General features: G+C 45.0%; 2 protein-coding genes across 2 annotated transcripts in view; both read left to right on the top strand.

The window, feature by feature from the left end:
* Positions 1-22,066, top strand: part of LOC134855595 (ATPase family AAA domain-containing protein 3-like) — a 54,282-nt gene that overhangs the window by 3,361 nt on the left and 28,855 nt on the right. The window lies entirely within an intron of this gene.
* On the top strand, positions 12,674-13,555 carry LOC134855307 (uncharacterized). The gene has a single exon (XM_063871797.1). The coding sequence runs from the start codon at positions 12,701-12,703 to the stop codon at positions 13,466-13,468; it is 768 nt and encodes a 255-aa protein (XP_063727867.1). The 5' UTR covers positions 12,674-12,700; the 3' UTR covers positions 13,469-13,555.

Genomic DNA, 22,066 nt, shown 5'->3' with positions numbered 1-22,066 from the left:
GTACACAGCACTCAACTACGGGCATCAGTCCTTTCATGATGTTGACGGGCAGGGAGAGAGCAATGCCTCTGACATTCTTTTACCCGGAATACGAGGGGAAAAGGACGTCGCCTCAGGCATACGTGAAAGAAGCGATCAAAAGACAACAGGAGTTGAACGAGCTATGCAGGAGGAACACGGCGCAAGCGCAAATGAGGCAACGCAGGAAATACGACGAAAAAATATTAAGAGCAAAGCCATATGAAGTGGGCCAATACGTGTGGGTCTTCCAAAATGTAATACCGCCCAAGGGAACAAAGAAACTACTCAAGAAGTGGAGGGGACCATTCATGATAACGGAGGTTCATCAACAAGGACGGTTCTATCGCTTGAGTACTGGGCGAGCGGCACATTATGAGAATCTGAAGCCTCACGTCCCGTCCCCAGAGGATTGGTGCATACCGAAGGACATGGAGGGTCTTGAGTACCTGGTGGTAGAGCCAGCGTGTGAAGTGAATGAGAAAGGTACTCGAGAGAAAAATGATGGTAATGAGAACTTGAGTTTGGACGACAATGAAAAGATAGGAGTGGGGTCTGATGCAGGATCATTTGTAGAAGAAGACTGGAACGACCCGGAGCAAGACGAGGTGCCGAAGTGGATGGAGCCGGATCGACAAACACCACCGGAAACCAGGACTGGCAATCGTAAACGCACCGGCATGAGGTACAACAGGTACGGGGATGACTTCTTGATCGATAAGATACAGCCAGACAATTTGGGCGAGGAATTACTGAAGGCAGGCGAACTGGAAGCCGGAGAGGAATGGCAGGTCATTGACGATGGTGGTCATTATCCGCAGGATGATTACTCGACGCCAGAAGTAGAAACGGATCTCGAACAGAGTGAGATAGAGAGGAGGGAGAACACGAACTTGAGGATTCTAGAGTGGATGCGTGATGTCAAAGACGAGAGCCGCGAAGGACAAAGCATTCAGCAAGTCGATGTATCAGCAGCAAATTACATGAAGACAGAGGACCCTCTTTTCGGATGGACGGCAACAGACAGGCCACTGGACATTCCTCAGGACAATTCAGACCCGACAACATCGACGGGGACGTCGATAAATATTTTTGTCCGGGGAGTGGGGGTAGGACTTACCCACACCGAAAATTTGATGATAAAGAAGCTCAAGGAAGTGAGAGAAACGAGCGAATTGGAACTGGAGGAAGAAGAGCCAGAGCCTACTATAGGTCGGAATTTCAAAACGAAATTCGAAATACCCAATGAATACTCGGAGAACATCATGATAACAGATAGCGACTTCATCCTGTCAAACAGGGCCAGCGCGATCTGCATCACGGCGGACATGAGTTTCAAATCAAGAATGGAAGCTGACTTCAAAAGAGAGTACCAGAATGTAGAGTTTCTGTTCAGACAGAGACCAGGACTGGGAGGGATGGCAGCGCTTCCACCGTCAGTGGCACAAGTCCCGGGCAAATATCTGTGCTTCCTAGTAACGAGGGTCAATGACAGGAACACAATCGATCCCGAACACGTGATATTGGTACTAACAAGATTACGAGACTTCATGATTGAAAGAGGGATAACAGAAGTCTCAATGCCGGTGTATGACCCGAACAGGGGCAAACTATGCCCGAGGGAATTGTACGCTATCCTACATGTGGTCTTTGCAGAAACTGAGATAATGGTGTATCTTCATAAGAAGTACTACTTGAGCATCGCCTGAGTCGGGTACATGGGGGTATCGAGTCGGGTGTGAGGGAGGAGTCTTGAGTTAGGTACTGGGGTGCGGCGCAGGTAAAGGGATCTTAAGATATGATTGGCATGACAATTAAATTTTAAAACGAGTTAACGGTGCTAAAACATAAAATGAATCTGCATGCTTTTAAGGGAATTCCAATTGAATTGTTTTAAGTGATACGAAAATGATAAGATTTTAACCATACTGGTAAAAGGGGGGTCTCTAGGTTAGGAACATGACATGTCAAGTTTCAATATGCTTTCTGTTTTCAGATCAAGTTTGAAAAACAAAGTTGAAAATCCAACTATACTCAAGCGAGAAACAGAGAGAGAAACCTTGATTGAACTCGCGATAATTGGCACTTACGGCAAGTATTTGCAAGGGAACATTTCGAGAGAATTCTTGAGTTGGGTAATACTTGAGTCGGTAAGGTAATTCTTGAGCTGGTAAGGTAATTCTTGAGCTGGTTAACACATACCTGTATACATCCTGAAGTCACGAAGAATGGCAGACCGATTATGGAAATCCGTGCCCGCGGCCCTGAAGAAGCCAACTCTTGATGAGCTGTACAGACGCCTGAGGGACTCGGACTACACCCAAATAGACGAGAGAATGGCGGTGATGCTGAATGCCATCCTCCAGTTGGAGGACCAGGGTGAGTGCAGGGAGTCTGCAACGGAGGCTGTCTTGATGATCGGCTACACCACCGAGGGAATATCGAACCAAGAACAGACCAGATGGTTGTCTTGGAATGTGGATGGAGGAGTAAGGGGTTTTGACTTGGCAAGGAATCCTGGCCTGAATAACAATACCGAATATGGCGCAGGGGAATTCCCACTACCGACTAGGCCAACAGTAAGATCCACAAGCCAGAGCTCGAGTAGGGTGCCATCGATGTCACGAACGCAACAGACGACCGAGGCATATCCGGATCTAGGTGTTCTAAAGAAAGAGCTCGAGAAGACGCAGAAGGAAAGGAATAAGGCGAACCTCGATCGGGATCAGGCAAAGCTGGATCGGGAGAAGGTTCAGCTGGAAAGGGACCAGGCGGTCAACGAGCGAGACCAGGCTCTGAGGTTGCTTGAGATACAAAAAGCTGAACATCAACAGGAGTTAAGGGTGCGGGAGAACGCCGCAAATCGTGATCAACTGAGGTCGGAATTGGACAGAATAGAACAACGACAACGCGAGCTTGATGCACAGAAGGGAGCCAGGCCGAAGGAGCGAGTGGTCACCAGCTCGAGGCCAGAGTCACGTATGGAGGTGGATGAAGCCCCCAGAGCAAGAGCACGGTTCAACCTTGACCGCGAGGCCCGAGAACACATGAGTGAAGGGTTGGAAGTCTGGATACCGAATGACGCAACGTCTTCCTTGCGTAGCCTAGAGACGCAACCCATACGCCCACTGATGGATGTGGAGCTGCCGGGATATACCCCAATCTCGACCTCGAGTGACAGTCAGGTGAGCGGCGGCTCATCGCGTCTGAAAGAACTGGGCGAGAGATTGCGACAAAAGAGTCGTGAGAGTTCGGCAAGACCGGAGCTTCCCCCGACGTGGAGGGAACAGCTGGTTAGGAGTGTCGTGATCTCGAGTTATAAGAAGAATACAGAGGGGAGGTACCACAGGCACAATCGGCTGGACTGGAGTGCGGAGCAGAAAGCTAGGAGAGACTGCTTTCATGATGCGGCCTGGGTGCAGTACTTGGCGCCACCCCGGGTACCAGAAGGTGCGGTTCACCTAATCGTAGGGGACAGCCTGGTGCGGGTGTTGACCCGGATCCGATCGCACTGGCAGACGGGAATCTTGAGTTTCGCTGGAGCTGCCACGCCACAGATGTTGGCAACGCTTGACATGCTGGGGATGACCAAAGTATACACGGTGACCCTGATGGTCGGGACCAACGATGTATCAAGGGGTGAAGCGAGGAAAATAACAAGGCTGCACGATAAGGTGAGCTGCCTTCTTGAGGAACTGAGGATTCAGATGGACCCCATCCTGTTGACGATATGTACTGTCCCCTACAACATGATGTTTGATCAGCACGCCTTGGAGATGAACGAGAAGGTGCGGAACCTAAACAAGGTGATAAGAGACATCCACCGGAAGAGTGTGCTCCCTGTCAGACTGTTGGACGTGGCAGAGCGCATGGAGAAAGAGGGATTCCCTGAAGACACCTCCAATGATGGAATCCATTTTGATAGACCAAGGGGAGCAGAGTGGCTAAACGACGTCTTCCAAGAACACATAAACGCGCTAGAGGCGGATCTGCTAGAGACAGCCCAATTCACATTAGGACCACCTCCGAACCCACCATTCCTTGCCTCAAGGGCCTTGTCTGGTCGCTTGGGACCGAGAGTTGACACTAGAGACAGTTCAAGGAGCAGCCAGACCAGATTGCAGAGTGCCATGCCAATGGAGTCTGAGGAGGTGACGTCATCAACACCTCCAAGCTCGGCGATATCCTCAGTGGTAGTGGCAGAGAGCAAACGGGAAAAGAAGTCTATGGAGACCGCTCGCTTGAGATATCCTGAGAAGGTGAAAGAACTGGATCTAGAGAGTTTGGAATGCAGGCGAGAATTGGCGGAAACCCTGGGGATCGAACGAGTGTCACACGAGGATTTGAATAGGCATCATTGCGTGGACTGGTTGAAAGCTCATGAGGCGCACTTCTCGAGAGCGAAGTTGATGGAGACCACAGACCTGACTGGAATTCCCACAAAAGCGATCATGGGACCCATTAACTACAGACCTCTCAAGCTGCTGGGGAGTCCTGGACTTATAGCAGAACCTCCCAAGCACCGAACTAGCATCGCCAGGATCAGGTTGGCAACCCCGGCACAGTTAAAGGTGGTAGACAAGCTACTCAATCCGGGAGGAACGGGATTGCCAGATGCCGCTTACGAAGGCTCGAAATTGGCGGAAGATCCCAGGTACGGGAAGCCCTGTGGGAGTACCCAGCTGGCCAAAACCCTGGCAGTTTACGATAGAGCAGATCCAGCTGCTGCGAGAGTAGTCATTGTGGCGGGATCAGACTTCGAAGGAACGTCTCCCAAGTTGTTCTGGCCGGAGACTTTGATATACTCTTTGCCAGGAGCTGAATTAAATCAGATGTTAACTCTGGTGGTGGCAATAAAGTCGGAGATGCCCTGTGAACCTGAGCTGCTGTTGTTTGCAGGAATGAATGATCACCTGCACGCGATGGGACTTCTTGAGCAACTAAAGGGCGATGAAATTCCGACATCGAGGAAGATATGGGAAGCCATTCAAGCGTTGTTTGCGGCGATGAATGAAGTGCAAGAGAATGTTGTCTCGAGATTCGGGTCCAAGACGAAGGTGGTGTTTACCACATCCCCTGGATACGCGAATATGCCACCCGCCCTACAGTTCGTGTACGCGGTCTTGATCCTGATAGCAGAAGGGAATGAATGGCGGATTCTAATGGCAGCTCCCAATCGGGAGTTGGAGCCATCGAACCTGAGGCTTCGCAAGTCAGAATTGGCGGCGGCATGGGCGGACATATCTCATGCACTGAGGGGCTTTTATGGACTAGCCGATATCCTGATCGTATTAGACGAGGTGCTCTTGCTAGAGATATCGAACTTTGCCAGGCAACTCAAGTTCAGCCCAGTCATCGGGGACGATCACCCGGCGATAAGCAAATTAACGGCCAGCTTGTGGTTTCGGAGTATGGATGTGAAGATCACAAACTCCACCAGCAGGTCTAGAGGTCCCAGTAACGAGAGAAGAAATGTGGCCGAGACGGAAAAGCAATTAGAATCGATGAAATATCGTTTGACTCAAGAGAATGGCTGGTGGCCATTTTTGACACCAAGGCTGGAGAACGCCACGAATAAGACAAGGGAGGAAGCACCACCCCTCGTGAAACAAGTCTGGAGTTTTCTGGAGAAACAACTGGAGCTGGCCGAAACAAGAGACATGACGGTGGCTAGATTTGTCTCGGCCGCCAATGAGGTGACGATTGGAGGGTTCTGGAGAGAGCACGCCAAAGGCGAATTAAAGACTAGGAGGGATTACGAGATTCTCAAGTTCTTGAGTCCTTGCTGGGAGAAGGAATTCTTGGCAGGAATATTCGGTACCACGGCGACTATCTTTGGAGCCTTCGTGCAGGAGATACTGGGCATGCCCATCAGCCTGCTCTTGGCCCTGTATTTGGTCTACCCCAGATACTTGTTCAACATGGGCCCAGCATACATGTTTAGTCGAGGAGTGGAGACACTTCGAGTTGATGGGTACCTGGCACTAGTACTCTTGACCCATGGGGAATTGGTGTCGTTTCATCGATTAATGGAATATGGAGAGCCTCTGTCAATGGGGAGAGTCCACACGAGCATTGAAACCAGCTCCTACAAGTGTGCCGCAGGGTTGAAGACGTTGCTAGTACAATACCTCATGATGCAAAATCGGCACATGACGGGTGAAGATGAGAATCCAACTTCGAGAGAAGAATGGAAGAAGACGAACAGAGGGATGCCTCTGCTGACGGACCTATGCCTGGCAATGAGGTCGGACCCAATGGGGATAATCCGGGGCCTAGAGGAGGTGGTGACCTGCATTTATGGTCCAGCAGTGACGTACGCGTTCCCAGACCCCCTGGTGACAACGTATCGTCACTCTGTAACGCACTTGAGTCTTATCAGTATACTGGATGGGACGGCGTTAAATTGGTGTCAGCAGGAGGTGCTCAGAGGGCGAATGAGCAACACGGTACTCTTTGGAAAGGTGAAAGATGCCGAGCTAATAGTGTACAACTTCAGGGGGCAAATGCAATGTAGAATGGGAGGCAAGCGAGAGGGTCCCATCGAAATGTATCCCAAATTCTGGAACTTGAACCCATTGACGGCGGACGGACGAGAAATCTTGAGAATTCCTGCCTGGAAGGAGTGCTTCGCACTGGTGAAGAGGGAGCTGGAGACCATAATCGAGAAAGAAATCCTCCCAGCCACCATGCCTGAGTTCCCAATAGTCAGGAGGATGACCTTAGGAATGAACAGTCCCTTGGTAGTTCCCTCCATAATGGCGAGGATGACGACGGAGGAAACGCAGAAGGATTTCACTGATGGCTGGGACCCCCTGTTCATCGGCTACACGGCGGCGGTCTACTTCCATACCAGCGAGATGAAGGTAAATTCGTGGACGACGCAAGCGAAAAAGAGTAGAGGTTCACAGCCCCCCGGATATGAGGTGCGGAAGGTCTTGAGAACTCTAGAGAAGGAGGGACTTGACAACATGCTACCCATATGGGATGATGGCAGGATGATCGTGATGGAGGGGCACGTCGCATTGGTGGACGACATGAAATTTGCCACGAGAAAATATAAGGCACCCTATGGCTTGGAACAGGTGGAAATAAGACAGGAGGGAACAGAACTAGATGCAGCAGGTCAACTGCATGTAGCACTGACGGAATACAAAAAGCTGGATCCTACGACACCATGACCACTGTCCGTGGACACGCCTGGAGACAAGAGGAGTGGACCCGTCGAGGACCGATTTAAGAAAATTCTCGAGAGAAGGAGACATGAGTCAGAAGAAGAGAGTATGGATGAAACTCTCAGTGAAGCCAGTGAAGACATGGAAGTGGGGAATACGCCTGAACCAGGGCCATCAGGGGAGGAGCTCACCACTCAAGAGCTGTTGAAAGACTTGAGCGAGGAGAATTGGGCAGATACTGCCACACCACCACTGATTCCGTCCCCCGGAAGAATCTGGAATTGCCATTGACAAGTGAGACCTTCAATATGGGGATGATACTCTTGAGCTCGGAGGAAAGGGAAAAGAACACTTTCGAAGGGAACAGGGACATATTCCTGGGATCACTGAAGGACGATGCTTGGCAGGAGTTCTTGGAAGAATTCAATCAAGAAGTGGGCAGCGAGACGACGCTGGACAAATTCAAGGAGGAACTGTGGGACACAGTCGTAAGATTTGGAGAACCGCTTCTGATAGGAACGGGCCTGGATGAGAAGGCGAGAAAAGAGCTACTGAGCAAGCTGGTAGAGCTGAGGAATTCACGATCGAAGACTAGAGAAGAAAAATATGAGGACAGCTCTACTCGGAGACAAAAAACTGTGGATAAAATGGTTGATGATATAAAAAGGGATAAGGTTGGGACTAGTAATATGATTAAAAGTACTAATATCCTTAAGGCTCGAGCAGGGGGGAGGCAAGAGTTGGAAGGAGTGGATGGAGAGGTCGAATCAGTGATGGTAGCCACAACACCCTCAAGTAGAGATGTGAAGACTCGCAAGAGGAAGAGAGAAGTGGAAGGATTGGGTAGTCCTTCAGTGGATGCTGTTTCGGAAGGAAACTTGAGAGAGACGGCGCCCATGGTTTTGGCTCGATGCAAGACGGCGGCATACAAGAGCAGCTCGGAGCTCAGAAGACCACTTGAAGTAGAGAGGGAAATAGAGGTTTCCACCAGTTCGACATCGGAGGAAGACTTCAAGCCTCAGAAGATAAACGTGAAGAGAGGTTCAACGAACGGACAGACATGGGAAGTAGATGTCGGCAAAGAATGGATCTCGAAGGCACACCAGGCCACGGGCAAGCGAGTGACAAGTGATCCATTGGAGAGGAACAAGACGAGGAACACCTCCCGGACGTGGTGGGTGGCCCTTGAAACATTGAAAGAAATGGAGGACTGCTGGAAGAAGTTGGACAGTGGAGTAGCTCGCAAGCGACGCAATTGGGCCACCCAGCAAAAGGCCGAGGTTAATAAAATAGAAATGGCAACTCATCTGAAGAGGTCCTGGCAGAGTTTGTTGAAGGATCATTTTGAAGAAGCAATGAGGACACCCTCATCAGCACCACCATTAATGGCGAATCCCTTCGTTAGAACTGCAGGACAATTAATGTTCACCTGGAGTCTGGTGGGGATAGAGTTGGAAACACTGACCTCGTATGACAGGCTGAAGTTGGGAAGCAAGAAGCTAGATGTGTATCAGGCACTGATGCAACACGTAGCCAGGGACAACTCAGGCTTGAGCCTGGCCAGAAGAAAGGATGCCACGTGTTTCTTGAGATGGATAATGTCGATGATGTCTGATAGCACCATCCTGGCATGCCAACAGAGAGCAAGCGTAAGCAAAACCATGGAAAAAAGAGTCTCAACGGTCATCTTGAACGTGTATCAGAGCACAGGAATAGAAAAGGAAGAGGGTTCCAGACTATCCCTAGAGAACCATAGGAAGCTAGACGAGGTACGGAGGTTTTATAATAAGAAGTTCGAAGAAGAACGTGATGTTCACCGTAACCTGGCCTGGTCAGAGCAGTACTCGAGAATCAGCGAGAAGGGGGAATACCAATATGTGTCTGGAGTGATGGGAATGGCCTACAACCCCTTCTTAGACTCGGAAGCTGGAGGCGCCCACAGGAACCATGAGGTAGCGGAGCTACTGAAGTTTTGGACAGAAAGAATAATGGAAATAGACGCGGTGGAAAAAGAGGGGCCGAGCCTGGGCCTGATTCTTGAGAAAACACCAGAGGTGGTGAGCATACCGCGTTCAAACAAGAGAGTTGAAGTGAACATGGGCGATGGAAATGGCTTGTTAACCACGAACTTGGGAGTGGTATGGAAGCTATTAAGACCCTCCTGGTGTCCACATCCCCACGCGAGTCTGATCGAGGAAACCACCGAGCGAGTGAGGTAAGCACCAACGGAAGATGAAGATCTGGCAAAGTTGAGTGTGCTGCATAAGCTAATTTCACCTCAGATGCAAGAGCCAAGCGAAAAAACTAGTAATCCCGGGTCAGCAAAGAAATTGGAGCCGGGTAGCTGTCTGGATTCGACGTGTGGAAACGGAGAGCACACCTGCGATGGACGGTCATGCGTTAGAATACTGTCATTTCAAAAAGAAGACCTGGTCACTTGGTTCGAAGACATAACAGAAAGGGAGAAAAGTGAAGTGCAAATAGTAGCGGAGTGTTACGCGAGAACCACGGTGAATATAGCGACAGCTCTCGGATTCTTCTCGAGAATGTGTAGTCTGCAGTCACTGGAAAGACTAGAATCTGAACATCATTTAGTGACGGCGTTGAGCGTAGAATCATGGCCCGGGGTGTTGCAGGTGACTCAAAAACACATCCGGAGCTGGAAGGTTGGTCTCGAGGCGGAAATGGGATTTCCCATGAGCGAAGCTTATGGCTTGCCATTGAACGCGAAATCGCTGATAGGGTCAATGATGGCCAACTTGTGCGGAAGTCACTACCCACTGCACATGGTGATGGTGGAAGCATCCAGCCAGAGAGTACTGGTGGACAAGGCCTTCTCAGTGCCCAAGTGCGTGAGGTTGGCTCGGATATCGCATCACTCGCACAAGTTGTTGAGAAAAATCAGAGGGACAGTACCAAAAGAATTGAGAGATGACTTGAGTGAAATCTGGGGAGAAGAACTTTTGAAGTTGGAGAGAGAGAACACAAGCGATCACGAGAGACAAAACGTGATCGGAAAACCTGTGGGAAGTGCTCCAAACCTGGAAGATAACGACACGATGCATGAGAAAATGATGGAGCTTGAGCCTCTCTTGGAAGCCTCGGGGGAGCGTAACCTCAGGAGCATTAAAATCACCCATGGAGAATGCCCATGCCACTGTTTAGCGCAAACGGTGTGGTATCCAGATCACAAGAACCTTTGCCTGGTGTGGGATATGGAAGAAATCCGGTCGATCGGACTACCGGATCACCGACAAAAGGTGACGATCTTGGTAGTGAGTACGATGTTGGCTCTGAGATGGATAGAAGAGAATATAACGAAGTATCGGGAAGCGGGGACGCCAACGGCTGAGTCAATATACGCGATAGACTACAGTAGGAGACTCGAGTTGTTTGAGACTGCGTGCAAGGTATTCGCCATACCAACGGAAGTCAGACATGTCTGGAGCCGTTTGAGGTACTTCCCATGGTTTCGGGCGACGCTGACGTCCTGGTTGTACATGACAACGAAAGATCACATGAGAAAACATCAAAAGGAGTATCGACAGTTCCAGGCCGAGATTGGGCCGGAAGCTTTCAAGAGACCCCTGTTAACCCATCGTAATGCAATCACGACAGGATGGAAGAGAGTGGGTAAAATGTCTAGAGACAATACCAAGGCGAGGGAATCGATACTAGAGGAGGACCTGGCGAAGAACGTGAGCTTGAGCCTGCACAACTCCTTTTGTTTGAACCGGGAATCTAGGGTGAAGGCACTACCCAACCAAGCAAAGAGGTTGCAAGAGCAAAGAGAATGGATGCAATCCTACGAACAGCTGAAGGCTTGGGAGGAGATTGTGATTAGCTCCGATGATGAAGAGGAACTGTTGAGACAGTTTGCCGTATCTAGTACTTCAGGGTGTAGTACCTCCAAGGCGAAGAGTGCGAGATGAGTAGGTGGCTCGTATGGATCTTGAGTCTTGAGAGGGGAAAGGGGGCTTGAGCGTGGATCCGGGTGAAACTTGGATTCACGAAAAAGAAGTTTTAACAAAGCAAATATTGTTATTAATATACTATATTTATTATATAAATCAAAATGCTGCATGACAATTTCCTGATTGAATAGGACAAAAGAAATTTTAAATGATTGGCTTGGAAAGCAAGAATTCAAGGGTGCAGGTGTGTGCAGATTTTGATTGCTGTTTAGCGATAGTGTGAAAATTTTACATGGCTGTGAATTTTGGGGTGTAGATAAGCTTAAGTCTGCTGCAAACTTCTGTAAATGACCACTGGCACTGTATCTTGAGTAACACTCGGTTTTCTGGGACTCACTGGCAGAAGACAGCACGCGATGAGGACATCGATCTCGAGTCCGGGGAGTATGTGCCAGTCGGTCATATTTGGAAGTTTGACCTTGAGAGAAGCAAGAAACACTTAATTTTGGAGTGAAATTTAATTTTTCAAAATTTCGAATGGAACCTGTCATGCACGATTTTCTCGCGATAACTGAAAATCAGAAAAGAGAAGTCAGAACGATCGAGTGACAATCGCGGGAAAGTTGCTAGAAAAATCAGTGGGAAATTGCTATTCGCAATTTCAGTAGCAATAATAATCGAGAGTAGAGCTGTCCCATCTAAAACAGAGACGAGCGCATTCCCACGAACTGGATTGTTGTGATTGGAGTACTATTATTAACTGGACCAGAGTGAACCTTAGGTGGAAAGGTGGACAGCTAGAGTGTCCCAATGGTTCACGAGAACTCACAGTCTAGAGTAAAAAACTTGTTTTGTTATTGAAACTGACTAACATTAAACTCATCTTAGTTACTTTATTGATTCTTGAGTTGCTTACCGACTTATTTACTTCCTGGTTCTTGAGAGTGCTACAATGTGAGTACTAATTTAAATTTCTAGAGTGTGTTTTATAATTGTTATGTTGAGGTAAGGCGAGTTTTAGGTTGATCCATCTGAAATGGATCAAAGTTCCACTGTCTAATAAAAAGTAACTTAACGGATTGTTCCAACCCGGTTTTTAACGGCGTTCATGTATTTTGGGTATCTAGAGACCTAAGTATGGGGACGTTTCTAATTCTAGAGTGGGGGGATATTTTAGTAGTAGCCTTTAAGCTGTAACGGGTCGTAGTCTCATGTCACAAACGAACCGAACTGGCTCCGACCGTTCTTGAGGTAGAAAAACACAAGAGATGGTGTCCCTGACCCTTGAGCCAGTGGTTATAGGGCCTATTTTTCTTAAGCCTCATGTGTGACTGCAGTAGACGAATGTTACAGTACAAAGATTGAAGTCAATAGCTAGTCAGCTGAGAGTTGATGGCTTCTAGATTTTTAATTAAATTGAGTATGTTTTTAGCTGCTTGGAATAGTAATATAGCGTTGGCGTGGCCCTAGAAAACGTGTGCACTGACCTCGTAATAGATGGACCCCATTTAATTGACACTGTTTTTACTGAAGAAAAACTATAAATGTTCATTTCTTACTGTCTTTTCAGATCTGCAGTTGATATAAGTTGACATGCCTTATAAGAAAGTGAAAGTTGTCCCCAAGTCCGTCGCGACTAAATCAGGTAAAGGCATTGGAGTCACGAAACCTAAAAAGAAGACGCCATGGGCTGGGCTGACTGTTCGCAAACCTAAGAACTTCGGAATCGGAAATGATATTCAGCCTAAACGAAACTTGAGACGTTTCATGAAATGGCCAAAATACGTTGTCCTGCAGAGGAAACAACGAATTCTGTCGAAGAGAATCAAGATCCCTGCTCCAATTGCTCAGTTCTCGCGAACCGCTGATAAGTCACTCTCCAACGCAGTGTTCAAACTCCTCGAGAAACATAAGTTGCCCACTGACAAGGAGAAGAAGGAAGAACTGGAGAAATTGGCAACCGATAAGACAGCTACGAAAAAGCCAAGGTCAATGAGAGCTGGAGTCAGGGAAGTTGTGAAATGCGTCGAGAAGAAAAAGGCAAAGCTTGTCGTGATCGCTCATGACGTACAGCCTATCGAAATTGTTTTGACGCTCCCGGGACTTTGCAGAAAAATGGACATTCCTTACGTGATAGTAAAAGGAAAGGCCAAGCTTGGAACTTACATTCACAGGAAAAATGCAGCTTGTCTTGCGTTGACTGGAGCAACAACGAACGAGTTGAAACCAATTTTGGAAGGAATCAAGGCACGATCTGAGGACTGGCATGTGCAGGGTGGGGGTATTCTTAGTAGGAAGACCCAAGTGATGCTCGCGAAAAGAGAGAAGGCATTGCGGGCTCTGAAAGGAGAGAGACTTTAGATCTTTGAGAGACTCAAATCCTCGAGAGTGAAGCTTGTTTGTTCATTTTCTGACGTTGATCAAAGAATTAAGTTTCTGCAACAATAATATCTTTTCTGAAGCCTTTATTAGAGCCTTTATAACTTCAAGGACACCTGCAATTTTTAAATTAAAAATGGAGCATTGAAAGATGCCAAAAACACAACAAGAAAAAAATACGTAGACAGTTTATCAATCAATACTTATTGACAAGATATGTTCTGAATTTAAGGGTAATGAAGTGATAGAAAAAGTCAAAAAGTGTACATTGAAATCCGAAAGTTTGTTCTACATTGAAAGTCAAAAAGTTTGTTCTACATTGAAAGTCAAAAAGTGTGCATTGAAATCCTCCAATTTTGATGAAAGGAATTGGTTGTCGGGGAAAAGCGAAAACTGTAAGTTGGGCCGAGTTGAGTGGGATCTTCAATTAGAGTCCTTTTAGTAGGGCTGCTTATTTTGTTGATTATCAAGGGTTATGGCAATGGAGCAAATTTTTTTTTCCTATAAAAATTGTTGAACTGAATCTACCTCTAAGAGCTCATCGTCCAACCATTTGAAAAATGAGGAGAAACTTTGTAATCGGGTGTGTTTTAGTTTTGTTACTTTTTTGTTTTCCGCGCAAAATCAGGTAGCTTGAATAATCAGCAGAATGGGTCGAGTGATGTATCGTTAAAGTAGACCTAAGAGTTTTTCTGGCGTTTAGCCTGTGTATGCATGTCGAGCAAAAAAATACCCGATTGATTTTTCAGGTCTTGGTTTTGGGCTGAACTTCTGTAATCAAATTTCCTCTTATCGTTTTTTCTGCACAAGCAACGCTCCTGATCTAATATCAGATCTATTTTTACTTTCAAAAGTGACAACTTTGTAAATCCCCATTGCTTTATCCGCTTGATTAAAACTCATTCATTGCTGCTTGGCAGTTACTGCAAGAGTTGCTCAAAGACATTTGTCTCCCAGACTTCTGTGTTTTTGACTAAACTGTCTGACCAAGTTATAAAACTATACCAGACATATGTGTCCAAAACAAATTGTCCGAAATTAATTTCTTTGGTTTGGTCTTTTGATCTTAAATGCTTTGATGTTCAGAGTTTGTTTGATTGTTCTAAAACTAAGTTTTATGCGTACCAAATAACCAGAGAACAGTCAAAGCAAGACAAAATTTACAAGAAAAATATAATTGAATTTTTAAATCGCGTTTGGCGGAGCGGTGAAATCAGTAGTTTATTGAATTTGTTGAAACATTGCTTTGCAATAAAAACTTTTTAAATGTCGACTGGATAGAGAAAATGAGTATGATCATTCGTAATAGTGACTTTGTCTTGCGAAGCGCGCTTACGGGCATTGCGTTCAGATAAAACACCTCGTCGCGGAATAGAGGAATCTGCCGAAACTCGACGTTTGATATACGTGTATGAATCATAAACTAGCATTTCATTTGTTTTTATTTCTGCCAAGGATGTCCATCGATAAGACTATTCAGGATCTAAAATAAAGACGCTAGAATTTGGATTTTCGACAGTTTTTTCCAGGACAAGTGTCTGGGTCACAATTTTCGAGACACAAGGGTATTTGTGGAAGTAGTATTTTCCGACCAGCAGCGGATTACTCCTTTGGGCAACTACCTTTTGGCTGGGAGCGCTCAAGTTAATTATCATGGCGTCCAAATCTGTTCTATTGTAGTTGGTTGAATTATTTCAAAATATTTTTGCATAATTGTTTGTGTAGATTCTAATCGTTTCATGAAGCTTCTGTTTTCGAAGCGCACCTTTGGTTCAAGTTAAGTGGTTGAAACCTTTTTTGTTGACAAGGTGTTAATGGTGTTACTGCTCTTATATTTAGCTTTCATTTGATCAGTTTGTACAAGCATATATTTTGAAAAAATTTTCAACCCGTTCATTAATGAAATTGCACTGGAGTTTTGAAAAAATAGAGCATTGCAATCATTTTGAGTGATTTTTTAAAAAAAAATTTTGGTCATGAACTCCTTTTTGCTCCGACCACTGAACTGTCGGTGGAACTCTGTCGCTCTTTGTCTTTTAGTTTTTTCCTTTTTCACGTAAAGTCAGCTGTCATAGGTAATCATAAGAATAGGTCCTGTGATATATCATATTAAATCCATTGAAACAGTAATTTGAACTTTTTGAACGAAAAAAATGCTAGATAATGTGCCTCTAGAAAAACTTAGTTTGGAAGTTTTTAAGTTTTTGAAGACAACTGTAGTAGATTATGACGAAGCTACTAAATTTCTTAGTTTTTGCTTTTCCTCTCATCACAAAACGAACTAAATTGTCACAGATTTGAATAATTTTTTTTATATAGGTTTATGAATGTGGTCGGATCTTTGTGCTACTGCACAGTAGCCGGCTACGCAATTATTTTTTCATATTTTTAATTGCGACTACCCATCTCCCCATGTTTAAATTATACCATATATCTCATGCTTAAGCTTTCTGAAACGAACGAAATTTTCCACGTTTAAGTTGTATCGTATATTGCAGTGCTTAGGAAACATTTCAGCGCAAGGTCGGGCAGCGCAAGGCAGGGCTGAGCAGGAAGAGGAATGGCAAGGTAGGTAGGGTAGGGCACCGCAGGGCGAAGAGGGGTAAATCCAGTTAGGGTAACGCAAGGCAGTGCAGAGCAAAGTGAGGAGGGGGCAAAGCCTGGGTAGAGCAGGACGAGAAGGACAAAGCAGGGTAGGAAGTGCAGGGCAGGGCGAGAAAGGCGAGGCAGGTCAAGGAGCGGCAAGGAAGGGTAGGGCAGCGCAAGGCAAGTGTGCACACGGCAAGGAGGGGCAAATCAGGGTAATTAAGCACAAGGCGGTGCAAGACAGGGCGAGGAGCAAGGCCTGGGTTGAGCAAAGTGAGTCAAGGTCTGGTGGGTAGAGCGAGGAAGGGCAGGGCAGTGCGAGGGGCAAGGCAGGATCGGGTAGCGCAAAACAGGAAAACAGGGTAAGGCGAGGGGGGCAGGGAGAAGCAAGACGGGGCAGGGAGAGAACGTGCAAGGCAGGGTAGGGTAGTGCAAGGCAAAGCATCCATCTATCTAGCCATCTACCATTCGTTCTTGTATCGAACCAGCAAAATATCAAGCCCTCAATCCAACCATCGATCCCTCAAACACTCGCTCCGATTGTGCAACCATTCATCCGTTCAGCCATTCATCTACCGATCAAGCCATCCATCTATCTAGGCATCCATCTTTCTTGCCACCAATCCATCAAGCCAACCATCATCTATCACTCATCCATCTAGCCATGTATCTATCTAGCAACCATCGTCCATCCCTCCATTATGTATTAAGCCATCTATCTCTTCAGGTACCCAGACACCCATTCATGCAAGCATCTACCCATCTAGCCATAAATCAAACCATCAAACCAGCTGTTCAACCAGACGACTATCCAACCATCCATCCATTAAATTATCCCTCCTGACATCAATCTAGCCAGCCAGCCATCAAACCATCCCTTCGGCAGTTAATCCAACCATCAATTGATCCGTCAACCCATCCAACCATCCAGTCTTATACCCAGCCATTTATCCAGCCATCTGTTCATCCATCAAACCATCTATATGTCTAGCCATATATCATTCGTCCATCCATTCAACCAACAAAACATCCAGCCATTCCTCTCCCATCGATCCAACCAGCCTGCTTTCCATCCCTCCATCTAACCACAGCCTTCCGTCATTGCAGCCAGCCATGCATACTTTCATCCTCGTATCCATCGTTCATCAATCCAACCATCCTTACATCAAGTCATTATCTCCGATCCATCCAACCAGAATTCCATCCGCCGTTTTCCCCACCTCCAGCATACCGTCGGTACAATTATCTAGCTTCTAACGATCCACCCATCAATTCAGTCAAAATTTGTTCCACTTTTCTCTCCATCCATCTATCATTCTATCCAGACCTTAATACAGTCATCCCTCTATCTAGCCCTCGATCCATCCTTTTTATCCACCCAGCCATCCATCTTTCCTTGCATCAATCTAGCCAGCCCTCCCTCTATCGGTCCATCCCTCAGCTATCAATAAAGCGATCATTCGATACATTAGCCTTCCATCCATCAACCTTTTCAGTAATTTTATCCATTCGAGATAAATACTGTTATTTTTCAGGAGCAGCTTTAGCTACAGAGAGTCGCTTTTAATATAATTATAATGCTGGAAAGTAAGGTTTATTGACCACGTTTCAAAAAAGAGTAGGAAAGGACATTTTTGACACACAGAATCATCGGGCAGTCCGTGATTTTTTACAAAAAACTTTCCATCTGTCATCATTCCAACTGCCTAACAGCTTCGACAAGTTCCACTATAACCGAATAAGTTAAACTGAAGTTCTTAACTTCAAGATTAATGTTTGTGTTCATAAAAGCAATCATTTTGTTGTAAATCAAATCTACCTTTTTAAATCTAACTCACAAATCAAAGTGTTCTGTTTTCCGCTTTCTAAGTAGCTAGAGTATTGGTAATGTAAGCGTCAGTGACAAAGTTGTATAGGGTTGGAAATGCAAGGGCTTTGGTTCGATTCCCATAGGGGACATGTCAAAGGTGATACTTTATGCTAACATTATAACCTCTAAGTTATATTAAGCTCTGACCTATGACTATGTTAATTTAAAAAACCTGCCAAAAGCGCAACGGCTTTTGGTAGATCTAGAGAGATTGTTCATTGTCTAATTTTGATATGCAACCAATCTAACGAAACTTAATCTTAATTCAACCTTTTTATTATCTCTTAACCTTAGCGTTGTTACCTTAGTCTTTTTAGTTAGTCTTAAATAAAAGCCTACAACTAATTGTAGGAATCTTAACCCGATCTGTCTTAAATTAGTCATCGCGAAAGTTTCTGTGGACATTGAAGATGTAATCAACCCACCGGTAGGAACCGAATTAGCATACCCAATGGCAGAACCAGCGGAATCATCCGATGATCAAGCCCGTCGGGAGGAAACAGAAGAACAACACCGAATAGCTATCCAAAATTACAACGAAGAAATGAAAAGGAGGAAGGCAGAAGACAATGCAAAATTCAACGGACTTCAAATCAGAGATATTGACAAGAAATTAAAGTCACAATTATACCTGGCTCTCGGAAGAGAAGGACAGAAATGTTTCTCACATAAAAATCCTGGGAAAAGAATACTGGATATTAACTTTGCTGAATTCTGGGAATTACTCAAAACTACTTTCATGGTCACTACAAATCTCACATACGAAAGATTTAAATTCTTTGGTCGGAGACAGAAAGAGAACGAGTCTTTAGAGAAATTCCATGAAATATTATCCGAGCTAGCAAAAATTTGTAAGCTGGGGGAGCTCGAGTCTGAGTTAGTCAGAGACATCTTCATTACAAATATGCGAAACGTTGAAATACAAAAGAAATTATGCATCGAATACTTAACTCCAGAAAACGTACTATCTTATGTACTAGTCCATGAGAAAGGTACCAAAATTCATCAACAGTACCTAAAATTTCCTACCTATAATGCGGTACAGAGACCACAATACATCAAAAACGAACCGACTCTAAACATCGTCGAAATTAATAAGTGCCGCAACTGTGGTCAGCAGTTCAAGAAAGGACACCTAACTACATACCCAGCTAGAGAAAGAAACTGCAATACGTGCGGACGTAAAGGCCACTTTGCAAAACACTGCAGGAGTTCAGCACGAAAACAAACAAATATAGTAGAAAAAAACCAAACACCCCAGGAAAATGAAAACATCAGGGCTAACCCGCAGGAAAATCCCGAATTCGAAGTTAACTTAGATGATTTTCTAGTTTTAGCAGTGGATACGGATACCCAAATAAGTGCAGTCGAAGACAAGATCGAACGCGGAGTGAGAACCGTATTTAACCACGAAGGTTTAGAACTAAAAAAGACGTTGATGGTATCTCTGGGAAATTTTAATCCTTACTGCACAGAAATACAGATTGACTCAGCAAGTCCAGTCTCATTCATGAAAAAAGACTTACTTCACGAACTGAAGATACGAGATAGATTTTTAAAACTAGAACCCGTGGACGAACTAACAAAGAAAGCGTACCAAGGCTTTGGGAGCACAATAAACATAATCGGAAGAGTTCGGGTCAGAATTCGATCAAAGGGTTGGGACGCTAGCGATCAGAAACTATTCATTACCGATGGTGCAGAAAGAAATCTCCTCGGAAACGACATATTACCAAACCTGGGAATAGTAGTACTCCAAAAACAACCTCCACCCAACGGGCCAGAGCTACGGAGAACTCAGAAAGGATCACCCAACGGGATAGACGTTAATCAAATAAGATTTGCATCGGACAAGAAACCTGAGCAAAACCAAGATACACCATCACAAAGTGAGTTTAAAGCATACATATCAAGACAATTTTCAGACCTCGTAAAAAGATCCAGTAGATCAAAGAATTTTTTAGTTAACACTTATTTTAACGAACCAATAAAGCCAATACAGGTAAAGGGGAAGCGCGTTCCAATTCATCTTCTCCCTAAAGTTAAACTATGTATTGACCAACTACTAAGAGATGGTCACATCGAAAAACTGTCTAGATGCTCTGAAGATTGTTTCATCTCCCCTATCGTTATAACAGCCAAAAGAGACGGATCAATTAAACTAGCATTAAACTCGAAATTGCTGAACAAACAGATATTTCGCAATAGATATCAAATGCCGAATCTATTTGAATTAATTGATAAAGTAGCTGTTACGATTAGCGGCCACGACGAAAAAAACATTTGGTTCTCATCGATCGATCTAAAGTACGCATATAGCCAAATACCACTTTCAAAAAAGGCAAGTAACCAATGTTATTTTAACATCGTGGGGGGAGAAGTAACAGGCTCTTACCGTTTTAAAACCGGATTCTATGGACTAGGCGGTTTGCCTAATGAATTTCAACGCATAATGGACCGTCTGACGGAAAAACTACCAAACACTCGTTACCTTGACGACATCTTAATGGCTACCGTGGGTAGCGAGGATGAACACAAAAAACTAGTTATCAACGTTTTAAAAACGCTAGGCGAAGAAGGATTAGCCATAAAATGAGAAAAATGCACATTCCTGACTCACAACATAGAATGGTTGGGATTTAAAATCGATGCAAAAGGGACGACACCTCTAATACACAAATCTGACGCTATTAGAAACCTGAAAGAACCAAGCTGTATCAAAGATATAAGATCACTAATGGGATCTATTATCCAATTCAATAAATTTATACCAAATTTGGCGTCTTTATCAGCACCGTTTAGAGAACTAATGCAGAAAAACAAACCATTCAAGTGGTCCACAGTGCACGTCGAGGCGTTTGAAAAAAATTAAGAATGAAATTTGTAACACGGTAACGAATCATCACTTTGATGTAAAACTGAATACCCGAGTGAAATGCGACGCATCTCATTTGGGATTGGGCGCGTCCATCGAACAAGACCATCGGGGGAATTGGAAAACCGTAGCGTTTGCTAGCAGATTTTTAAATGTTGCTGAATTAAAATACAGCACCAATGAACTTGAATTGCTGGGTCTAGTGTGGGCATTGGATCATTTTAAAAACTATTTACTGGGCAAACAATTCTCAATTCTAACAGACCATACAGCCTTAATAGGAGCACTGAGAGACGACGAATACACTAAAACGGCACAATCACGTCTCACCCGTTGGGCAGACAAGTTACTACCGTTCGACTTTACCGTCGAACATTCACCGGGTAAAGACATGGGATTTGTTGATTACCTATCCCGACACCCATCGGGCAAACCCGTACCGGTCTCACTCGACGACGAAAAGTTTCTTATCGCCTCGGTAAATCAAATTAGTACACTCCTAGGTTTTGATCATCTGATGCCGAGAAATTCGTGGTCGCAAATAAGAAATAAATTCTCCCAACATTTCTAAGCACATGACATCACACACTGCAATACGATTGGCCAGTCGACAGATCATATGACCTGCCAAGAAATAGAACGTGAGAAACGAATTGCGAACGCCGTTGAAACTTTCCAATTTATAGTTAACTACTCTAACATTTCAGTGTGCCAAAATTCTCACTCGCGAACGGAAGATTGTGACTCATCCTGCAAAATCAACGACTTTTTTACCAACTACAAAATACTGAAAGATATGGCTGAACAACTAGAACTTACTGAACAGACAGAACATTCTAAAACTGAAAACATGGATACTTTAACACCAAGTACTAGCAACCCGTCGGATAATCCCTTAGAAAGATCACCTAGTAAGAAGAAAACAGTCAAAATTAACATATTTCCATTCTCTTGGCCAGAAATATTCGATTCGAAATTTATGTCTTTATTATCAAAACAAGATCTAGTACTGAAAAAAAATAATTAAAGCAATTGAGGAAGATCGTAAACAAGATATTTTACAATTGGGAAATTACTATAAATCGTACATGAATAACTTACACGTCAGCGGAGGATGTCTTTATTTGGAAAATCGACTAGTTATCCCGGCATGCTTGAGATCGACAATGCTCCACCGATTACACGAAGCCCACCCAAGCCAGTTTGCAATGAAAAGTCAGGCAACCCAATACATCTGGTGGCCAAAAAT

Source organism: Symsagittifera roscoffensis, chromosome 10 (genome assembly GCF_963678635.1).
Source record: "Symsagittifera roscoffensis chromosome 10, txSymRosc1.1, whole genome shotgun sequence".
NCBI classification, from domain to species: domain Eukaryota; kingdom Metazoa; phylum Xenacoelomorpha; order Acoela; family Convolutidae; genus Symsagittifera; species Symsagittifera roscoffensis.
Note: the sequence above shows the minus strand (reverse complement) of the source record. Positions and strands in the feature narration are given on the sequence as shown.

Bases quoted from the DNA above. Each gene is read 5' to 3' on its own strand.
- LOC134855307 (XM_063871797.1), top strand. From the start codon at position 12,701: ATGCCTTATAAGAAAGTGAAAGTTGTCCCCAAGTCCGTCGCGACTAAA.